The 17,301-nt window shown below is 37.3% G+C and overlaps 1 protein-coding gene across 5 annotated transcripts; it reads right to left on the minus strand.

The window, feature by feature from the left end:
* Nucleotides 1-11,089: 11,089 nt before the first annotated feature.
* Nucleotides 11,090-15,899, minus strand: adcyap1a (adenylate cyclase activating polypeptide 1a). 5 transcript variants are annotated; one of them, XM_028434722.1, is made up of 7 exons: nucleotides 15,611-15,898; nucleotides 15,299-15,403; nucleotides 14,825-14,950; nucleotides 14,186-14,290; nucleotides 13,384-13,518; nucleotides 12,790-12,910; nucleotides 11,090-11,595 (listed from the first exon to the last, which is right to left on the minus strand). In XM_028434722.1, the coding sequence occupies exons 1-7, from the start codon at nucleotides 15,643-15,645 to the stop codon at nucleotides 11,587-11,589; spliced, it is 636 nt and encodes a 211-aa protein (XP_028290523.1). In that variant the 5' UTR covers nucleotides 15,646-15,898; the 3' UTR covers nucleotides 11,090-11,586. The 5 variants fall into 5 exon arrangements, with proteins under 5 accessions (XP_028290523.1, XP_028290522.1, XP_028290524.1 ...); XM_028434721.1 differs by lacking the exon at nucleotides 11,090-11,595 and having other exon boundaries at nucleotides 12,146-12,910; nucleotides 15,611-15,899; XM_028434723.1 differs by lacking the exons at nucleotides 11,090-11,595; nucleotides 14,186-14,290 and having other exon boundaries at nucleotides 12,146-12,910; nucleotides 15,611-15,899.
* Nucleotides 15,900-17,301: the final 1,402 nt, after the last annotated feature.

Here is a 17,301-nt window from a genome sequence, read left to right on the forward strand (position 1 = left end):
ATATTGTAGTTTCTAATGTTTGTCACGCTGTTTTTAATCTTTATTCACATGCTCCCTACAGATTGGCATAAAGTGCACAGCCAGGTCCAACTCATCACGTCAATCAGGAAGATCTGCTTCACCTGTAGAGTTAAACACGGCTGTGAGTCGTTAGCAATCATCTGGAAGGTTTTCAGTTCAGTTGCTATAGGGAATTGGACTAGATGGTTCAGCACCATATGCTGGCCTTCTTTAAAGAGTGACTTTGTGTGACTAATTAATCCAAGCACTTTTTTTTTTATTGTTTGTGGCAAACACGTCTCTTCTAGTTTTGTAGCTTCCACCTAATTATAATTTGGGTCCTAACTGGATCCATCCTTATGATTGATTTAGTGTTTAGTGCAGTTTTGCTAGCGTCAACCATGACTCACCCTTTAGATTATATTTTGTACCGTAGGAAAATGATTATGGACAGAGTAAAAGTTATTGTTACTGTTAATAAATCATTCATGTTTTGTCAGATTTTCTTCCATCACAAAAATTTTTAGCAATTTGAAATAAATGAAATATGTGATCTATTACTGTTGAGGAGGTGAATAGACAGGACAAAGGTCAAATGGACTCCTGGTAACCAGAGGAGGAAGCCAAGATCATGCAATCAAGTTAGTTTGGAATTAGTTTTGAGGCTAACATGGTATTGGGCAATGTCATAAAAACAGGACATTTAGTGGCTCTGTAGAACTTTGTTTGAGACTTCGCCGAAAAAATTAAATTGTTTGAAAAAGGGGTCAAAACTAATGAAAACATTAACAAAGCAGGCAAGTCAAAAATGTTTATTGTAAAAATGGAGATTATTCACTTAATTTAGTTATTTACAAATGCATTGAAATGAACAAATGTACAAAAAAAGAATAAGAAATGACTCCTCAGAATGTCTACTTTTGCCAACTGCATAAGGGAGGGTACGCAGCATCCCAATCTTTTGGCCATTGTGACTTAATGACCTGTGCCTCGGTTTGACTAGAGGAAAAATGTGAAAAGAATTATTCAAAATTTAAAAAAACAAAACTTTGATCTCTTGGTGCGTGATTGCCTTCACAGTGCAGTTACTCACTGTTCTCTGTTATTTGGCTCCTGGCTCAGATATGACCTGGTATTGTAGGGATGCTGAAGAGCATCAACGGGAGAGATTTGCTGTTCCCCATCCAGATGCAACAGTTCTTTAAGGAACTTGATGAGGGCCTTCCATCATTTTATTATCTCCTACTTCAGAGATCTGGATTAAAAACAAAAATAGAGAGAGTTAGGTCAATTGATTAGTGTTAAAGGTCCTATTTTATGCTATATTAAGACCTTCCAAAATCAACTACAGCCACATTAGGAGAATATTTTACATTTTGCTAAATAAAAAACTAATTTATTAAGAAATATGACTTATTTTCTTCCAACCCGGGAGTTGAGACGCATGGTTTCTCGGAGCCCCGCCCCTCCCCGTTAGTGCCTCCCTTTTTATGACAAAGCCCTAAAGCCAAGGCAGCATGGGCAACAGGCACGCCCACAAAACGTTGTGAACAGTTCCAGTGAATGTATTTCAAATATAAAGACAAAGGCTAACATTTCGCTGGAGGTTTATCTTACTTACGGCTGTGGCCTCTCCTCTCCCTCTCCAGTGGGTTTTATTGTGGGAATCGCTCCGGTTTGAAGACGTAATTTAGCGGACTTTGGAACTGGCCAAGGTTCACCAAGCAGTCTTTTGTAAAGTGACGGTCACAGACTAACGGATGCTGGATAAATTCCAACCACTTCTGGCGGGTAGACCCTTCTTTAGGAAGTTTGAACAAATTTGGCAGTCGAACACGCATTTTTGGTTACCAGACATCTTTTGGTACAAAAACTGTTTGTATTCGCTGTGCAGACTGAATAAGAAAGGACAATGACCATCCAAACAGATGTTCTTCAGCCACTCGCATGCCTCTAGCACCTAAGAAAATGGGTGTGTATGTTCAATGTGCACTTCCTGGAGGGGGCGGTTCAGAATTCTAGTGACGTCACCAGAATTTGAACCGCTCATTTCTCAGAAGAGGGCAGAGAAGCAGCTCAGAGAGCAGGATTATTGAGGATTTCTCAGAGATGCAGGAATGAATCCCAATAATACTTTGGGGGTGTTTTTGACAAGGAATTAACATTGTAACAAGGTTAAAAGCTCAAAAAAGTTGATTTGCATTACATAGGCCCTTTAACAAAAAAAAAAAAAAAAAGAAACTGTGAGTAAAGTGAGCTTTTCTAAAAGTTACATTTTAAAGAAGAAATATCTGCTTAGTATTTGAATTCAAATATCATAGATAACACATACATAGAGCAGCTTATCTAACAATGACCAATGTTGACAATATGTGGGCCACTCCTCAGCTTTTCTTCTATTCCTAGCCGTGTACTCTTCTGGTGTCTGAGGAAACACAATGACAATAAAAGGGGTTTAAGAATTTACCAGCAGCCTCCATCTTGTGCCTAATTCATCCACCTCATGACAAAAGAACTTCTTGCTGTGCGAGCCAAAGCGGAGCTGGTGTTTTGTTGGCATTCCCAGCATCTCCACCATGCTCTTCATCTGCAAAAAGAACACACAATAACACACATTAGGGGCAGTTCTTCAAGACTTTCTATACACAGTATGTGTACATGTGAAAAAGAGCACGTGGGTAATTAATGGATGGAGGGTATGATGTATAAAAAAGACCACCTACCATGAGGTATTCGCAGTGGACTGGAAAGACAGGATGCAAGGACAAACGTTTATTCCCACAGTTTCCCCTTTTAAAAAGGTAAAAACCATACAACATTTTGAGGAAATTTGTTTTTCCTATAAATAAAAACAACTGAGGACAGTAAGATACCTTTTTTTTTTTTTTTTTTATTACAAATGGTATTTTACTGAATGGAAAATGAGGATTCAGAATGAGAGGTTATGGGTATTTTAGGAAAAACATGAAAGTTCTGTTCATGTAAAGTATTTATTTGTGCTCACGCAGTCGCCCTTCCAACAAACCGAGGATTGGTGAATCCATGTCAGCACAAGTGAGATGAATTAACGCCACTTATTTTTAGCAGGGTTCAGTGCAGACTGGCTCACTGATTTATTACCCTTGTCGGAATGATGTCAGATGAATGATGAGCTCAGATATGAAACGTACAACACATAGTACACACCTTCTAGCTTTGTTTTCCCGTGTTTTGACCTCTCAGCAAATAGCAGGAGCAGCCTGTGATGTGCAGGGTGGAGTGTCATTTTAATTGTCTTTTTATCTGCCAGGTCTCCTGAAGTGCCTTCGACCTTCTACGTCCTGTGTGCCTGCACCGTCATAACCGCCGGTCCTTTCCATGATGATTTCATGAGCTAATATGCTCACCTAATGGATGGATCGATGGTGTAACTATAGAAGATGCTTATTGAGCGTACTGTGTGACGTAGGTGTAGTAGTCCAGTTAAGCTTTAAAATCTACAGTGTCTCTAATGGTGTGAGGAAAGGGGTCAGCTGACAAGTCCAGTAATGAGTACAGCGTTCAGTCGAAATCCATGAACACGCTCTCCAAACTGTGGCTTCTGAACCCGGCCGGCCATGACGTCTGAGGCAGCAGAATGCTAACTGGGCTCTGAAGTAGTGTTGTCCGCAGAATAAAAGACAAGAAAAGTGTGTTTAGGGTTTGTGCTGCACGTAAAGGTTTGAATTAATAATGCAAATATGATGTCAGAAGCTCAGATATTATGTTTTATATTAATATTTGTAAAAATGTGCTCTCATATTGACTTCATGTTACAGCTGAACTTTAAAGGAGTTGAAACAAAGAAATGCAAACCACTTCATAAGACATGTTGTCAGTCATCCCTTTACCCTGTGTGCAAGAGAGAGAGAGAGGCAAACAAATTACCACCAGCTTGGCCTTTAACAAATGTCACATATTCACCAGTCAGGAAGTCCACTCCTGAAATAACCTGAGTACGTTTGTTTAAATCTTTAAATTCCAGCAAGATCAGTTTTACCGTTGTGTTTTCTAAAGTGGTGGAACTACTTTTGTTTTATTCTAATCACACGACTGGAAAGTCACATATAACACATCTGAAATGATTGGACTATTTTTCTAACGTACTTCATGTGTTGCACTGGCAATAATTATAGGTTTTAAAAATCTCGTTAAAAAAATCCATGTGCTGTTTGTTTTTCTCCTTTATTAAAATGTCTTATTATATTCAAGTAAACATATTCTTGCGATACGTGATAATTCCAGCAAGTTAATTTTTTCTTCTTTTTTAAGTGAATATGTCAAGGTTGCATTTTTTCACACAACTTTTTTCAGAAAATGTGCTTTGATCACCTGATATGTTTCAACTGCCAACTCTTAGTCTTCTTTGATGTGTCCTTTCGAGTTCTTGTTTTTTTCCCCTGTCCTTTCTTTCACTGTCCTTTCTTTCCACAAGGAATAAAAATCCCAAATCTGCAATACTAGAGCACTGCAAAAGACAGAATCCAGTCATGAAATGGGACAATGCAACAATAAGAGGGATGCAACAATACAAACACAAACACTGGATCAAAGAAACCACTGAGATCAGGAAACAAAGCTTTGACATCAACAGAGATGAGGGAACATTTTCACTCCCCCATGTCTGGGACTCTCTTCTCCAAATGGGCGTGGCCAACCTGACGGAACTGTCAAGTTGGCCACACCCAGAAAGAACTCATAAGGAAAAAATGTAACTAGTTATCTTTACTAGTTAATTCATTCATAAAGTAACTCAGTTACTATGTTGATTACTTACACCAAAACTAATGCATTACTGGAAAAAGTAATTTTTAAGTTACTTATTAAAGAGTGTGTTTTATTTCCAGTCATTTGTGTATGTACAGCTTCATATCAGTGCTGTATGAGAAAATAATCAACTCTGCGGTGGAGGAAGAGTGGTTAAGGAAGCTGGCTTGTAATCAGAGGGTCAGTGGTTTGAATCCAGCCTATTGATTATTATTATTATTATTATTATTATTATTATTATTATTATTATTATTATTATTATTATTATTATTATCAGAATCATTTCTAACACTTTACATCAGGAGAACACAGTAGCAAAATTCGTTTTTTGACATTTTATTTAATTTTGATAAAAGGGTTTCACATACACATATAAAAAGAACACAAACAAGTAAATGAAAGCAAATTTAAATATCTTAGTAACAGGTTCAAAATATAAATTATTATTTTTGTTAGAGTAAGGCCTTAGATGTAGATAAAAGATAAATAGATAGCGGTGGGTTGGCTCATCAAGTATTCTTTTTAATTTAAATACTTTAAAGTCTCTTCAGCCTCCTTTTGCTCTACTCGTGGGTTTTCTTTAACTTCAGTGTGAGGGCATTAAGTGTATATTTTATTGTATGTAGCAGTCCGTCCTTCAGTCGTGCTGCATGTCAGTTACACAACAAGACGTCATCACAGCAGATTATTACGGTAGAACTTCTGTGCTTTAAGCGTGTTTTTTAATCAAATAAGAATGATGAACAATAAAGGTGCACAACTGGTCAAAAATAAGTCTTCCTGTTCCAAACTCCTTGATTGAACACCACAACCATCGAACCCTTCTCCTGATTCTATCCACCACTGATTTCTGTATTGAAACACAAACTTCACAGGAAGGACATCGTAGTCAAGCACCATGCTGTTAGTTAATGAATCAAATCACGTATAAAAAAAAAAAAAGAGACATTCCTCAGTTTTAAATCCCGACAATGGCTTTTCACTGAACTTTTGCACTGTGCTGTAGTCAGTCAAGCAGAACTCAGGAGACAGTGCTGATGAAAAAGCTTGATGTGGATTTTCTCTCTAAAAGCTGTCACTCAGACAAGCCCCCAGAGACGCCTGGTAGTTTGAGTGTTTACTAAGACCGAACCACAGAAGAAGAGCATGGTTTTCATTGAGACAGAGTATTTTAATGTTTGCCAGCAAAGAAAATAATAAGACATAAAGATTCATTATTATGTTTCATTTATTTTTTTACTGATATTTGATCCAAATACAGCTAACCACATGTACGGTTTAAGTAAACATGTAATTCTGGAATAATTAATGATGGTTGGAGAGAATAAAATCAAATTTTAACTTAAACAAATAGATAATTAAAATACAATCCAAATTTCAGTTTAATTCATAACAATTGAGTTAGAAGAATTAGATATTTTTTTTTTTAGTGCAGAGGTGGGCAAATGTTATTACTGCGGGGGCCATAAAAAATTTAATTGTCTGATCCGAGGGCCATATTATCAGCATTTGTGTCAGCATTTAGAATGTAGAAGCAATATTTTTCTGTGTTTTTGTTGTTGTTTTGTGTATTTTTGTTATTGATTTTTGTGGTTTTGGACTCCTTTGGTGTGTTTCTGTTTATTTTTCCACTGATTTTGAGCTTTTTGTTCTTATTTGTTTTGTTTTTGATGCTGCTTTGTGTATTTCCCTATCATTTTGCGTTTTTGTGCATTTACTTTGGGGAGCAATTGCCCATTCCTGCTTTAGTGTAACTATTTCTATGATAGATCATTTTTCTTCATATTTTTTTTAGGTCTTGGGTGTTAAATTTAGTGTGTTGTTGTTGTTGTTGTTGTTGTTTATTGTTTTGTTTTTACTCGCAACAAAAACACTGTTAACACATTGCATGGTCTGAGCCCTTCAATAAAACACTGTGAAACTCTCCTTTTTTTTTTCATCACTCAGAGATCTTTTCATCTTCCACATCATTCAACGCCCTTTTGAGGCGCTAGAAGACCACACAGCTGAGGCTGAAGGGATTTGAGTGAAATATATCCTCTGTGATCTTTTGGTACCCACGAAGGCCACTGGCACCCTTTCCTCTCCCAGTGCGTCCTCCTGGGAATGGTTGCTATAGCAATGCTGACTGATTGGGTTAGCGGGGTTAAGAAAAGGTCTGGCACAAGTCGGAGGAATCAGATCACTCCCATTGATCATGCTCCGCTGAGAACTGAGGCCACAGCCACAGAATCAAAGCCCTGCCTTCATGTCTGAGAGCGGGCTATTACACACATGGGGGAGACACAACAGGCTTTGTGCATTTGCTCCGTCACACATCCCATACCACAGAAGACTATATGATGGCACAGCTATTCACAGTATATACACTGTATATATACTGTAAATATATACAGACCCCTCCAAAAGCATTGGAGCGGCAATGTCAATTCTTTTGTTTTTGTGGTATACTGAAGGCATTTGGGTTTCAGGTCAAAACATGAATATGAAACAAAAGTTCAGAATTCCAGAAAAGGTATTAGAAAAAGTAACTGATGGGTGTTTCTAGTTGCTCAGGTGTTGCTGTTTAAATTGATTGTTTTAACATTAAATAGTTCTTGTTTTTGGCTTTGGGTTTCACCTGTGAAAACTGCATTTGCTGTTAAGAAAACATGGAGACCAGAGAGCTGTCTATGGGAGAAAAACAAACAATTTTGAAGCTGAGAGAAGAGGGAAACTGCACAAACTTGCACAAACATTGGGCATAGCCAATACAACAATTTGGAGTGTCCTGAAAAAGAAAGAAACTACTGGTGTACTGAGCAACAGACATCTAACAGGTCGACCAAGGGTATCAACAGCAGTTGATGACAGAAACATTGTGAGAGCTGTGAAGAAACACCCAAAGACAACAATCAGTGACATCACTGCCATCCTCCACAGGGTAGGGGTGAAGGTATCACAATCCACTGTTCAAAGAAGACTTTGAGAGAAGAAATATAGAGGCCACACCGCAAGATGCAAACCACTCATCAGCAAAAGTTTTGGAATAAAGTTTTATGGACTGATGAGACCAAGATCAACTTCTTCCAAAGTGATGGAAAGGCCAAAGTATGGAGAAATGTTCTGCTTATGATTCATAACACACAAGCTAATCTGTGAAGCATGGTGGAGGTAATGTCATGGCTTGGGCTTGCATGGCTGCTTCTGGAACAGTCCCACTAGTTTTTGTTGATGATGTAACTCATGACGGTAGCAGCAGAATTAATTCTAAAGTCTACAAAACTATTTTGTCTTGCAATTTACAGAAAAATGCATCCAAACTAATTGGGAGAAGCTTTGTCATGCAACAAGACAATGACTCAAAACACACTGCCAACACAACAAAGGACTTCATCAGGGGGAAAAGTGGAAGGTCTTAGACTGGCCAAGTCAATCATCGGACCTTAACCCAATAGAGGGTTTTACCTCCTGAAGAGGAGACTGAAGGGAGAAACCCACAGAAACAAACAAGAACTGAAAGAGGCTGCAGTAAAGACCTGGAAAAGCAAATGAAGAATGCAACAGTCTGGTGAAGTCAATGGTTCACAGGCTTGATGCAAGTAATGGTTATGCCACCAGATATAAAATGTTATTCACTTTAAGTTAATTTAATAGTCTGTTCCAATATTTTTGCTCACTTGAAAAGTGGGTGGGTTCAAACAAAACGTCCTCTGTCCTGGGTTGTTAAACACATCTTGATGTAAATACCATGAAATAAAAGCTGGAATTCTGAACTTTTGTCTCATATTCACCTTTTTTAAAAAAAAAAACATTCCAGGTACAGATCTCCAGAGAGGAGAAGGTCCCTCTCTGGTCACCTGTTAACGATTATTGTGATATATCCAAGAAGAATCTGGAGAGGTTTATGGTGTAAAGAGTACTGATATATCCTACTCAAGTAGAAGTACTGTTACCTGATTGAAATTGTACCCAAGTACAAGTCCAAGTGAGTCATAGATGAAATACTCAAGTACAAGTAAAAAGTAACTCAATTAAAAAGGAAGACCAAATCTTGCACTATTAGAAATCCATTTGTTTTCCTCGGAGGTATCTGTATAAAATAAAAGGTTTGTCAAAATGTACAAGTATTATTATTTCAAATAAAATAACACCAATGAATTCAATTTAAAAAAAAAAAAAAAATCACGCTCTAAGTATAGCTACATTCATGAACTCTAAAACTGAGAAAATAACCAACATTCAATGCTGTTTTGGCACAGTGCATAACGTTTAATCTGATTGGTCGGCTATGATATGATGCATTTGATTGTTGTCTGGTTATTTCATTTTTTTGCAGTTTCACAATGTTTGTTGATCATTTCAAAACAAAAGAATAATAATTTAATCAGTAACGGTGGGGTTTAGAAATGTAATGAATTACTTTACTTCTTTTAACTTATGTACAAGTACAATTACTGATTTAGAAATATACTCAAAAAAGTACAAGTACCCATAAAATCAACTCAATTACAGTAATGTGAGTAGTTGTAATCAGTTACTTTCACCTCTGGGTTTATAACTGTAATTGAGGCTGACACAGCAGCTTAAAGAGGGTTTCTCTCGTGGATAAACGGTGGAGGGCTATTCCAAATGTCGCCTGCTGCACTCACAGCGTGGGAGTCTCAGCAGGAGGACGACACTCGAGTTATTGTGACACAAGTTTATATTTAGACGCTATCAATCCTTTTATATAAGAGATCAAATATGTTTGCGTTTAAATCATGATGTTATTCATCCTCAAAATAAAAACACTAATACATGATATAGACGTTTATTCAACATGTTTTATAGCAGAATGGCTTTGTTACTTAATTACCAGGAATACTTCTACTTAATAACGGTAAGCTAATTTCTATTAATATTACCGAAGCTTTTTAATGAATGTATTTTGGTTAATGAATAAAGCAAATGTGATTTGTCTAAGTGTCATAATCAAGTCTTTTAACTATTGTAGCAGAGTTATATGAACTTGTTGTTTTGCCATAAAATTTAGGGGTACATGTTAATGAGCCATTTATGATAATACCCATTGTACACATTCAACGCTGCCAAATATAATAATGAATTCTTAATTTTCTGTTTCTCTGAAGTCCATATCTCAGGTTTGATCATTAAACACCTTTAATTTGACACTAAAACTAAATTTATTCTACATTACCTCACATATTTATCACAGATTGAAATGTAAGTAATATATCACAAAATACGATTATTAATATTATTAATATGATTGACACTTGTTGTGATATTTGTTAGCGTCCCACATCTTGAACAATGTTGGATTGCTATATAATAAAATCTATGCTTCTTCTGAATCTCTTGCAAACAATATTACTTGATTTTAAAAAAAATCCTCACAAGATTTATTAGCTGAAGTACTGTATGACCATCAAGATCATCAGAAATAAAATGAAATTCTACGTTTTATTGGATTGGATATCGACCAATCTCAAGGCTGCAATACCAGTATCATATCGGAAGTTTAAAAAAAAATTGGATCGAGACACCTCAACATGTGCTATGGACTGACCCTGTTGTTCCTCAGATCTGAATCCAATGGAGCACATCTGTGACATCATGTCTCGTTTTATCCACCAACACCACGTCCCACCACAGACTGTCCAGGGGTTGACTGAAAAGATTTTCAACTAGAATATTTCATTAATTGTCATCAGTCATGATTGTTATTTAATGATTGAGGCCTTTGTGAATGCCATCTCATTGGCTTGACATTACTGCATTTGGCACTAAAAGTGCATGTACCCATGCTGAGACATGCCAACTGTTCCAGTCCTCCAGTCTTTGGTGGTGACTACTGAAGTCCTGGGGAGGTGTAAAGTGCAGTGAGGCCGTGTGCGGCGCAGGCCCGATGACCCCTCCCACGTACTTTTACTCATGCTGTCCTGAGGGGAGTCGACACCCAGCCAACTGGTGTCACGGCTCCTCCGCCAAACTCACTGAGTCACCATGACGGGTGCTCAACCTTGGCTCCTTTGGTGCACTTTTTTCATAAGATGCTGATTTCTACATACTGATTCTTTTTTTTTGTTCCATCTTCATTCAAAACCCACAAACATGAAGGACAAGTTAATCAGGATCTTTGGTTTTTCTGCCTTTAAGAGCAGATCTTGTGAACCATTTTTAAGCTTCAAGTTTGAAGTGTTTTCCTTTTATCCACATATATAAAGGATGCTGATTGGATGTTGTTAAAGGACATTATTTAATCAACTTAATGTGTTTTAACCCTTCTGGTGCCATTAGCTTCAAAGAATAGACAAAAAAATTTAGCATTTCCAAAAAGATTTATTAGTTCAATTAATACAGCACGTGTTTTTTTTTTTTTTTCAACATTTATTGACTTGACCCTTTGCAAATTACGATAAGTCATCTAAAACCAACTTTCTACACAGTATACATATTATATATATATAAATATATATATTTAATGAGAATAATGTCATTTTCATAAGGCTATTGGCGCTCATATTCGTACATAAAATCTTTTTTTTTCCCTCGTGAGCAGAAAACTGCTACATGTTTTCACAAAAATCAAACAATAGCAAGAACGCTTGACATCTAAGCTGGATGTCAGGGAAGATCTCATCAAACATCCGTGCAACACAACAAAAAAGAAACAACAACAACAACAACAACAACAACAAAAAGGGTTAAATGTAAGCGAATGATGTGCAGCATTGTAGGGCCACTAAATAGCCATCTGTGATTCATGGCGATTTAAAAGTCGATGCAAGGCACCACAGCCGTAAACTGCTTCCTGCGTCACAAAGCCTAGAGAGGAATGCAAAATTAAAGAAAGATTGATACAGTAACACAGATCGCAGAACGTCACCCTGCTATTTAAAAACTAAAACTCCCTCACGTAAATGTGTGCAGCCTAAAGTAAAGACAATGAGTGTTAAGCTAAACAATGCTGGTTGGACCAGGTTTGCCTCATTCTTCCATTATTAATAATGATTATTCTTTCCCCTTTTTCTTCTGTTGTGTGTTTTCTTGTGCTCTCATCCTTTCTTTTTTCTTTACATGTGAAATGCTGCTACGGTGGCATCTGATGTTCATAGAATCCTGTATTCTATTGAACAGAGCAAATCATAACATTGGATTGATAATTTGTCACCCTCAGTAAAGTACATTCAAAGTGATTTTAGGATCTACAGCTTGTGTAGAAAATATAAGTGAGCAGAACATCAAACAACATCTGGAGATGACAGCAATGCATGTATGTAGTAGTCGGAAAATAAAGAAAAAAAAGGTATTTGGAGTCGTCGGCACAGATGCAGTGATTAGTGCAATTACTTTAATCATGCAATCTACTCAAGTATTTTTTTTTTTTTTTTTTTTTTTTTTTTTTACATTTGGGTACATGACAGAAAAGGAAGCACAATACACCAAGAAGGTCCAAACACAAAGGTTCAAACTGCCTTGAATGTCTCTCACAATGAACAAACTGATGGTAAGTCACCATTTAACAAGTATCTTTTATACATATTTTTAAGGCATATCTTTTGTTTGGATTTGCCCGATGTTGATACTTATTATATGGACAGAAAGACATGAGAATAAATCTTCAGTACAGCAGAAGCACAATCCAGTAGATAGAAACACAGGGTCGGCACGTAACATGAGTCAAAGCTCACTTTGTGGGGAAAAAAAAGCCTCAAAAGTACTCTGGTCCTCATTCTTTAATATGGAATTCTTTTTTTTTTTTTTTTTCAAGTGCAGTGATGCAAAAATCAATCATTAAAGTTGATTTTGGCTCATTAAAGTCTCTTCACGTCCATCTTTTATGGTTTTTCACCATAAAAGGTGGAGACAAAGGTAAGACAGGAGCACAAATGAGGTGAAAAACAGCTTTGAGTGTTTGGAGCAATATCACAGGAGTTTAAAGGTGAGAAATAAAGGGAGGAACATGAGACATCCCCCCCCCACAAGGACATGGCCTCTGGAAAGAGCTCGAAAACTCACCGGAAAATGGGGAGAAAACTGTTTGAGCAGCTCTCCCAAAATAGCATCAAACTCATCCCCGTCTGGGAGGGCATCAAAGTCTATGTCTTGTAGGATAGGGTGAAAATCTATGTCTTCAAGGCTGTTGTGAATAAAGACAACTAAACTCTTAATGTCACTTTACAAAAAGCAGCATTCAATACATTGATTGTCTTTCAAACTATTTATTTTCCTCACAATTATATCTTGTTACTAAATGACTAAAATACAAGGCTGTTGGCGCATTTCATGTCAAACAAGTGAGTTGCCTCGATAAATCATGATAAATGAAAAACATGAAGAAATTGGTCCACAAGGTAGATATGTCTCCTTAGGTGCTTTAGGTACAAAATAAAAGCAATATCATTATCAAAATATTCATTTTAATTCCTTACTTCATACATAAAAACATGTTTTAAAACACAAAAACGATCCACTGATTGATCTGGTCTCAAAGTGACTTCATGTGTGGCTGGTCACACTTAATTTTTCAGTAGTTTTCAGGAGGAGAGAGAGAGAGAAGGACGCTACAAATATGCCAGCCGCTTTCCTTTGTTTCTAATTCTCTGTCTATACCTTTTCCCAAGGACTGCCGCCAGGTATTTCTTGACTGCCATTTGCTTTCGGTAGCGGCTGTAGCTGTCCGTGAAGATTCCATCTGAGTGTCGCTTGGACACAGTCTCTGAGCTGTCCTCCAACGTTTGTCCACCGCTGCGTGACAGAAAGTGGGAGGGAGAGAGAGACGAGAGGCGGATCTCACCATGCATCACAGTGTGAATTCACACGAGCAACACCCTCACCCATCGCCAACACCATCACCATCACTATCACTCTTCAATGGGCAGCACATGGCGCTGTGGTGGAGAGCGTGGACACTTGAGATCAGATCTCTGGGCCACCTCAATTTGGTGGAAATACTCCAAACTGGAATTTTATTTCAAATCCTATTGAGAAGATTTGGCCTAAATTGCTGAGACATGATGAAAATCGAACAAAGAATCTCTATTGAAGTCAAATTAACTCAACTTGTCTTTCCCAGCAAACCCTTCCCACATGCAGGGATATTTGATTTGTTTATATGAAAACAAATTAAAACCTCTCAGAGTCAATTTATCTCATTCTTTGCACTGCAACCACTTTTTTGTTCTTTCTTTCTCTTTCTTTCCAATCAATTAGCCATCTGTGCTCTCCCTGATGGCTTTATGGCATTGATAAATTCTCATTCTGAGAGCGGGGACACTTCATTTAGCATGTGATGGGACCACAGACACATACAGCACATTAAACAGGGTGAACAATGAGCTTTTTAAGAAGTACACACACAACACAAGACGGGGAACGTTGAGTAAACACAAGACAACCAAGAACATGTTCTTACCCTACACGTTTTGCCATCAGAGAATGAAGAAATTTCCTTGCTGATACCTGACCCAGCGCTTTCCTGTAGGCTTTATTAAACACGCCGTCTGCATGCCTTTCCGTTCTGGGATGATAGATAGCCACACAGTAAAATTATCACACACCCAGAGGCAACATTTATCAAGTTCCTACCCTGCAAAATTATCTACTTATCATTCGTTTTAGTTGTGACACAATCTGTCAGTTTTTCGTGCCTAACTTGCATCTATGTGTAAGATGTTTTACTGCTAAGAATTATTTTTATTTAAGATTATCCCGTTTTATCATGAAAATGCTAATCATCTCTATATGATTAAAACATTGGTTGGTAAATGTACATGTCTTGAGCCCAATTTCATCACTTCTTGTTGCCGAATCATGCCTAATTGTATCATGACAGCTAGTCGTATCAGCTATGGTCCCCTTGGGGAAATAAATCATTGAGAGACAAAAGAAAAGGCACTCTGTGCTGGAAGGTACAAACATTGACGATACGTTGATTCACACAGAAAACACACAACACATGGACAAAAATCAGAGAACAGCAGTGAAATGTTAGACAGAGACGTCGCCCACAACAAGGGACAGCAGCTTTATGTAAAAGGACCAACATTTTTACCTTTTTTCAGGGGGGTAGAACAAACTGAAGACGTCATCAGCGACAGACGGAATGCTCCTCACATTAATTTGGTCTCTTTCATAATCCAGGGAATTACCAGCTTCATCGTAAACCTCACTGTCAAGGCTGAAGGGAAAAACAACACTTTTTTTTTTTTTTGGCTGGTTTCTAATATTGTATTATGTCAGCAGCACATTTTGAAAAAGTACCCAAAAGGTTACTTCATGTGAGATTAGCCATATACTTAAATAAATAGTTTTCATTTAATTGTAATGTTATATAAGTGAAAGCTGATAAACTGTTTGTGAACTACAGTAGCTATAATTACAGTATGGTGTAGAGGCTGTCGGATGATCCGACTAACTAATGCAGATGACCTTTACTATCATACCTCTATACGCCACAAATTGAAGCAGATAATACAATTCTTAAAATCAATAAATAAAACAAATAAAACCATGAGAATGTACATACCTTGTACTAGGGAAGCCAAGCCCCACAGGTGAGCAGTGGACGCTGTAATGCATTATGATCCCATAGATGAGTAATGGCAAAGTCACTTTACAAGACATTGTCCTGCTGGAGAAGAAAAAAAAAACGACATCAATACAAAAAAAAAAGAAAAAAATAATAAAAAATCTTAGCTCTAACTGGATTGGTGTGTTTAAAACACATTTAGACCACTCCAGGCAATTTCTGTGAACACAGAAACACGTACACCTGACTTTTTCCGCGCCCTTTGGACTTTTACGCAGCGTAAAAATGCACAGATTTGCCTCCTCTTACCAGTTGTGAAAAGCTGAACACGATCCTAAAGACATGAACAGGGAGAGTGAGAGTGTGACTCTCTCTCTCCTCTCCTCAATCCCTCAGTAAAGCTTCTCTTCAGTGTTCCTATGTCTTCCCAGAGCGCAGCCTCTCCCTGCGCCGTGCAGCTCTTTAGCTCTTTTCACTGCGTTTTTATTTTTTTTTCTTCAAGTGTGGCCGCTCATGTGCAGAGAGGAGAGAGTCAAACTTCCCCCGCGTCTAGGGAACTTGGGCTTTACTTTGGGTTTTTTATCTAGAGATCCGAAAGGCTTGGCTTTTACACTCATCACGTAGGTAAAAGTGGGTGGAGAGGTGAGGTGGGCGGTTGCGTCATCGCCCCCCTGTCCCATTGGAGTGGATGCTTCTCCCGCGTCAATGAAAGACCCCGAGCCAAGTCCTAAAAAAGGAAAGGGTGAATCTAAGCATTATCCTTAATTAAATGTGGAATTAATATCAAAACTTGACGTCACCCCTATATGAATGGGTATCACGTGGCGGGCCCTAAGGGAGACTGAAGGGAGGGGGAGCTGTCCAGTGCTGAAACCTACACACAGCTCTAAAGCCTTGTTTTAGATTTGTTTTAAAAGTGACAAGAATGCAAATCTCAGTGAGTTCCGACATAAATTAACAGTTAATAAAGAGCGCTTTTCAAAATTCTCAAAAAAGTGAGTGTTCTGCTTTAGACACTAAAGATCAGCCGGATTCAAACAAAATCTTCTGTTTTGTTTTGATTTGACTGGGTCCCTTTTTTTTTTTTTTTCATTTACTTTTCTCAAAGCCAGCTTACACTTCAAGATCATTTACATACATTTAAATACAAGACAGTTGTTTCAACATCACAGGTTTTTATCCACCTCATTCAGAAGTGTGATGTAAAACTTACACATACACTCCTTTACATGAGCTCTCAGCTTCAGTTAGTGATAATCATGCTCTGTTGGTGCTGAAATGTATTATCGTTTTGTTTTTTTTTAATTCCAGCAAGTTCATTTTGTCTGAATAAACATACATTATCATTTTTTTTTTAATCTATAACCCCAAGCAAAGAGTTAAAATTGATCTTTATTGCTCAGGATGTTCCATTCACAATCAAGAAGTAGCCACCCCCCCAAAAAAACTATACATTTGTCAATAAAATAATCAGACTTTTATACTATTCTATTTTATTTGCTTGGCAGCGGTGAAAAATGGTTGTAAGCTTGCAAAATGTATCCATTAAACACCCTTTTTACTCTATTTACTGGGATATTCTGTATTATTATTAATAAGTAATTTTCCCCAATAATTGAATTTTAAAAATATAAAATCATTTTTATTCTAACCTATAGGCAGTAGAAGTGTGACGATATCTCGATACTGCAATATATCGTGATGTTTTTTCAGACAATCGATTATCGATATGCTCGTGCTAAGTATCAATGTTTTTTTTTTTTTTAATTAAGATTTATTTTATTATTTTCAAAACCTTTTCTGCTTTTTCACTAAAATGTGCAGGTAGGTCTTCACAGACATGTTGTCAGCGTTTGTTGAAGGAACCAATATATTGTTTACTGGAGTATTGCACTATAATGGTGTCACTGGTAAAAAAAAAAAAGACCCTATTTTTTGTTTACAGAAAGCACTATTGAAGATACTTATTCATTTACATTGGTATGTTGACACTTATTTAC

This window comes from Gouania willdenowi, chromosome 20, assembly GCF_900634775.1.
Source record: "Gouania willdenowi chromosome 20, fGouWil2.1, whole genome shotgun sequence".
In the NCBI taxonomy this organism is placed as follows: Eukaryota; Metazoa; Chordata; class Actinopteri; order Blenniiformes; family Gobiesocidae; genus Gouania; species Gouania willdenowi.